Raw genomic sequence first — 6,000 nt, forward strand, 5'->3', positions numbered from 1 at the left:
CAAAGCAGTGTCTGAACCTGAAGGGGGACCAGGCAAGGCCTCGCTCCATGCCATCCTGAAGAAACTCCAGAATGTGAGGCAAAGCAGATATAAGGGGTACTACACTACGAATGGAAAATCATTCCTCAAAAATACACCAAACATGGACATAAGCCCAAGAGCTGGAAATTCTCCTAGACCCCAAGTGAGTGGAGATCATCTTATCCGAATATCCCTTCTTCCTTAGATGAGCCCTTTTAAGAGCCAAACTGTAAGACAAAAGGGACCTGGATCGAACATTGGAATGGGACCCTGAGTCAGAAGATCAGGTGAGAAGGGCAGCGGGAGAGGATTAAGCAGACGAACCAGATCCACATACCACAGACACCTGGGTCAGTCTGGAGCCACAAGAATCGCACAGCCTGCTTGCCAGGCAATCCAAAGAAGAATTCTGCCCACCAGAGGCCATGGCAGAAAGACATAAAGCAGGTTGTCCGCTGGCCAATCGTACACCAGAGCATCCAGGCCCTGGGCCTGGCAATCCCTGCGCCGACTGAAGAACCTCTGCGCCGACTGAAGAACCTCTGCGCTTTGGCATTGGCACTCATGGCCATGAAATCCATGATCAGCTGACCCCAGGACTGAACAATCAACTCAAAGGCTTCCAGCCCGAGACACCCCTCACCGGGATCCAGCGCATGACGACTGAGAAAATCCACTTGGATATTATCCACGCCATCAACGCTGGAAGCTGAAATGTCCCACAGATGAGCCTCAGCCCATTCTATAAGCAGATAGGTCTCCAGTGCCACCAGGTGACTCTTGGTGCCCCCTTACGATTGACATAGACCTCCACTGTGGCATTGTCTGAGAGGACTCAAACTGACTTGCCCTTCAGCAAGAACTATATTTCCACCAATGCTAGCAGAATGGCTCTGGTCTCCAGAACACTGATCAACTAGGACATCTCCACCGGAGACTAGCAGCCCTGAGCTGAGCAACCGAGACATTGAGCTCCCCAACCGAGGAGACTGGCGTTCGTGAGAAGCACTGTCCACCGGGGCTGATCAAGACTCACTCCCTGAACCAGATTGGAAGACTGGATTCAAAAGCGTAGGCTATGCCGAACTAATCCCCGAAGTGGGACAGGAAAGCTCAAATCATGAATCTGTGGTGACCACTGCCGAAGAAGCGCATACTGAAGAGGACGCATGTGAGCACCTGTGCCTGTTAGTCTTGTGCCAGCGGATATCGACAATGCATCAGAGAGCGAATCTTCACCTGCAATTTGCACACCTTGGCCTCTGGAAGGAAAACTCTGTGGGATTAAGGAGTGATAACCGCTAAACCCTCCAGCAAAGTGCTGCAAAAAAAACAAAAAACAAGCAACTTTCTTTAACCTAGACACACCTGGGGAAGAGGCATAAATCCTGTTCTTGATCTTAGAAGCCATAAATGTGCATTTCCCTTTGGAAATGGGAACTACACTTATCCCGCCAAGAGCACGTTCCCTTGCCATATGTACATAGTCAAGTTTTGGATGTGTATATCCCAGCTTTGTAAAACTGGGATTTAAATGTGTATGCAACATACAAGAGCTGTGCAAAAGTTTTGCATCACCTCCGAGTAATACATTGTTCCATCTTTCTTGCTGGATCACAGCAATATTTCTGATGCCTACTGCTGTGTATTATATACTGACGTGTTCAGAATTTTATGTTCTATCACCCTGTGAATTTTAAATTGATTTAGGACTTCAGATTTAAGACTTGTAACGCATAAACTGCAGAATGTCGAAAAATGTTGATATTTCGTAAATGGATTACATTAGCTATTTCAATACGTACTAAGTTTATTTGTATTTTAACTGTTACCCCCTTCAAGAGGAGGTAGCTCTGAAAAGGGCTAGATGTTTTCTGCTAAATTCTAATAATGTATGGGCCAGCCTTTGTTCTTGATAACAAGTTTACAGCGTTGAGGCATGGAGTGAACCAATTTTCGAAGTTCATCTGGCTGTAAAACATGGTGCCAAACATTAATCAGTGCTTCAATCAACTCAACCTTTGTTTTTGGGTGTTTTCTAAACACCTTGATAGCAAGATTCTCAATTGGATTGAGATCTGGTGACTGCCCTGGCCATTCCAGCTGCTGAATATGGCTCGATGTGATCCACTTTATCACCATCTTTGTCCGATGACAGGGTGCATTGTCATCCTGGAAGTGGAAGTCACCCTAGAAGAGACTCATTGTAGAAGGAACCATTACATTTTACAAAGTGGAGAGATACTTGGCACCGTTCATCAAGCCATCAATCACCTGAAAGCATCCAATGCCATAGAGCCCCAGACCATGATTTTTGTCGGATGCTTTACAAGTCAAGTCCAGGCACTGTGGTTTGATAGCCTCATTCTTAAATCATCTTACAAAGTGTTGCACTGGCCTTCTAACACACAGAAAGTACTGTTATCGCTGAAAAGAACGTTTTCCCACACCTCTGGAGTCCACATTAAGTACTTTCTGATCCACTCAATCCATCGCTTTCTTTGCATCGTCGTTACCAATGGTTGCTTTCTTTGCATCGTTGTTACCAATGGTTGCTTTCTTTGCATCGCCGTTACCAATGGTTGCTTTCTTGCTCTACAGCCACGTAAGCCATACTCCAGGCACCGCCGACATACTGTTGAGGCTGATACGTTCACTGAACACATTTCCTGCCACTTGACTGACAATTTTGGTGATATGAGTTAGCGATTTGCCACTGAGATCTGGTGAACAACCTTGTCAGTCACATTTCCTGTCTCTTTTTTCTTACTGAGCAAGCGTATGACTATATTTGATTGCACTTCACCCCGGCTGCAAATTTGCCAGCTTGAATAGCTTTTTCATTAAGTACAACCACCGTCACACGTTCTTCTTTTGTTGCGATTATGCTGTCACTGGAGCAGCTGATGGTTATGAAAACTGATTTTCCCGCTTCGCCATATATGCGCATAAATGCTACACTCCTCAAAACAAACGCCATTGGTTGAAAATGGAGTGACCCGGTTTTGACGCAAAATATCGACATTTTCAACATTACTCAGTTTATGCGTTACAAGTCTTAAATCTGAAGTCATAAGTCAATTAAAAAAGTGCAGGGTGATAAGAGCACAAAATTCTGAACACGTCAGTATATAATATGCAGCAGTAGGCATCAGAAATATTGCTGTGACCCATCAAGAAAGACGGAACAATGTATTACTCGGAGGTGATCCACAACGTTTGCACGACTCTATATGTCTAAATGCTTGTTTAGGCTCATCCAAAATGTGATTAAGGCTTCTAAAATGACTGCTTACAGGCATGAGTCTAAATTCTGTTCCAGTTCTACTAATTCTAGGTAAAAGTACAAACTAGGATGCTGTTAGTAAACTTTTACCCACAGAATGGGCAATTTTAAGAGCATCAATTTCTGTATGCAGAATGCTGTTTTACCCATAGAAATGGCTTACAAACTCATGTTCTCATAAAGTTCAGGGGAATACAAATTGAATGAAAGAATGATAAACTTTTATATCATTATTAATATTTTTAATTATACCTCAGCATCAAAAATCTGTCTATACACTCTTCCACTAGGAATGACATGTGATTCCCCCACCATCGCCATGCCATATCAGTCCTTGTTTTATTCACTCAAACAGATTTCCTGTACCTGCTTAAAAAAAAGAGTGAAGTTGGTTATTTTATTGTGAGGAATCATCTAAAATATCAGTAGATTCTTATAAAACCATAAATCTACTTGAAAACCTTCTCCCCACAGCTGTTCTAGGTACCATGAGGTCAACAAGACACGACCTGTACAAAATGACAACTCAGGAGAAGAGGGAGATAGTGGGAAGTGCTGTAGTGTTTTTAGAAAGAGCAGGCTTATAGCAAGCATTCTGGGGAGCTGGCCCCAATACATGCAGAAGGCAACACTCAATGCAAAGTCTTAGGCTAAAATAGTCTGGCTGCCCCTGCACTGGTGAGCTGCCACCATATAATGTCAGATAGAACTGCTTTGGAGCTATTATCTAAACCAGTCACCCATCAGGGGGGTATCCTGCGCTTGGCTCTTCTGCTGCATGCTGCACTGCAGGAGATCAAGGACTGGTCTCAAAGCTGCCAGGCAAGAGGAATGCAGATGCACAATGCAGTGCTGAGCTTAGACATCATACAAATACAGTAAAACTTTGGATTGCAAGTAACTTGGTATGGTATGGTCTTGCAAGTGTTTTGCAAGACAAGCAAAACAATTTATTAAATTTTAACTTGATATACTAATAATAATTTATTTTTTTATATACCGCCCAACCGGAAGTTCCAGGCGCACAAGTAAGGTCTTGCAATACAAGTACATACAGATTACACACATCATATCATTACAACCAAGCTGATGGTTCTCTCTCTGACACTGCAGGAGTGTAGTGACTGTTCTAAACAAGCAAGGTCTTGCAATAACCACTCCATACAGAATTTTGTATTAAAGTTTTTAGGTTGTGAAGTTTCTATTATTTCTTATGGGGAAATTCGCTTTGATATACGAGTGTTTTGGATTACAAGCATATTTTCGGAACGAATTATGCCGGCAAACCAAGGTTTTACTGTACTGCCACAGAGATGAGTCCAGCTGACATTTAACAACTATAAAGACTGTTTCCTGCCTTTAGTGGCAATAGAATTTATGCAAACATCCTATACTTTTTGGATAAAACCTATAAGTTCAATAAATACAGATTCCATTCCCCATTGCACTGACTGGGTGCTTTATTTGTAAAAGTTTATATAGAGTAGCTCCTTGGAGTTACTGTGAAAAAAATGCATTGAAATCCTCAGCGTGAGCTGGAAGTCAAAAAAGTAATTAGAATGTTATGATATATTCAGAATAAACGAAGAATATCAGAATGTCTCTGTATAGATCCATGGTGCACAACAGCATCTCTACTATTGTGTGCAGTTCTGGTTTATATATATAACGGACTCAGGTTTCGGAAGGGAGAAAGCCACCAGGGCCACTCTCCGTAGGGATGTCCCGAAAAGCTGATCAACAGACGTTGCATAGTACAGATCAAATACCTGATCTCCGGAGCTAGCTTGCAAGACAGACTATCAGATTAGCGTCAGTATACCGCTGCGTTACCAAGTGAACAGTTTCTTGGCGCCACCCCTTTTATCGGAGGCCACTTTTGCGCATGCGTATAAAAAACAGCTTGCACAACTAGGAGTCCGGTCGCTTCCTATTCCTAGACTCATTCTGGTGCTCCAGTTTCTCAGGCGTTCCAAGCCTCACTCTAGTGGAGCCACTTGCTGTCGTTTTAAACTTTCCTTTGTGCTAGGATAGGAAAACGAATATTTGGGAGCCGCTGACTTCCAAACATCTAAGAGGATTATAGATTTGTTTTATGGATAGGTTTAATTGGCGTTAGAGCTATTAAAAAAAAACAACAACCAAAAAACCCCCAACCCCAACTAGTGTTGGAAAGTGGAAAGGCTAGGAAGTGGGGTGGGGGAGTTATATTAGCGCGAATTCAGACCTACCATACTTTTAGCAAAACTATTTACTTTTAGCAAAACTATTTATTTTTTTCATCAAAACGGGACATCAATTGTCACTCCCGCCCCCAAATTCATTTTTCATGTACACATAATATCTTATTTTTTATTTTATTTATATACAAGTAAAACACTTGTTACAGAAAATCCAGAAAAAATACATTGTACATAAGGAATTATAATTGATAGATTACAAATATTTTCTTATCTTAGACCATCATTTATCGAAGGAGGTCCAATTTACCCATGGAGGAGATTCCATAAAGAATTAAAAAAGCAGTATACAATTAACTAACCCAGATATCATATATCCAGTTATCATATATCACTAGAAATCTTTTTAAGATCTAGAAAGGCACGTAATTGTGAAGGGGCAAAAACGGTATACTTAACCCACAAATATCGAATCAAACATTTACATGGGTATGCCAATAAAAAAGAGGCCCC

At 41.9% G+C, this 6,000-nt stretch overlaps 1 protein-coding gene across 2 annotated transcripts in view; it reads right to left on the reverse strand.

Moving 5' to 3' along the window:
- The window catches only part of CCDC180 (coiled-coil domain containing 180), a 161,483-nt gene extending 156,332 nt beyond the window's left edge, over positions 1-5,151 (reverse strand). Inside the window, exons 1-2 of one of the 2 annotated variants that reach the window (XM_033961663.1) lie at positions 5,077-5,151; positions 3,560-3,676 (exon numbers count right to left, since the gene is read on the reverse strand). In XM_033961663.1, the coding sequence (XP_033817554.1) occupies positions 3,560-3,628 (69 nt within the window). In that variant the 5' untranslated portion in view covers positions 3,629-3,676; positions 5,077-5,151. The remainder of the gene's footprint in view (positions 1-3,559; positions 3,677-5,076) is intronic. The other variant, XM_033961664.1, reaches the window with a different exon arrangement.
- Between the last annotated feature and the right edge of the window lie 849 nt (positions 5,152-6,000).

This window comes from Geotrypetes seraphini, chromosome 10, assembly GCF_902459505.1.
Source record: "Geotrypetes seraphini chromosome 10, aGeoSer1.1, whole genome shotgun sequence".
NCBI classification, from domain to species: Eukaryota; Metazoa; Chordata; class Amphibia; order Gymnophiona; family Dermophiidae; genus Geotrypetes; species Geotrypetes seraphini.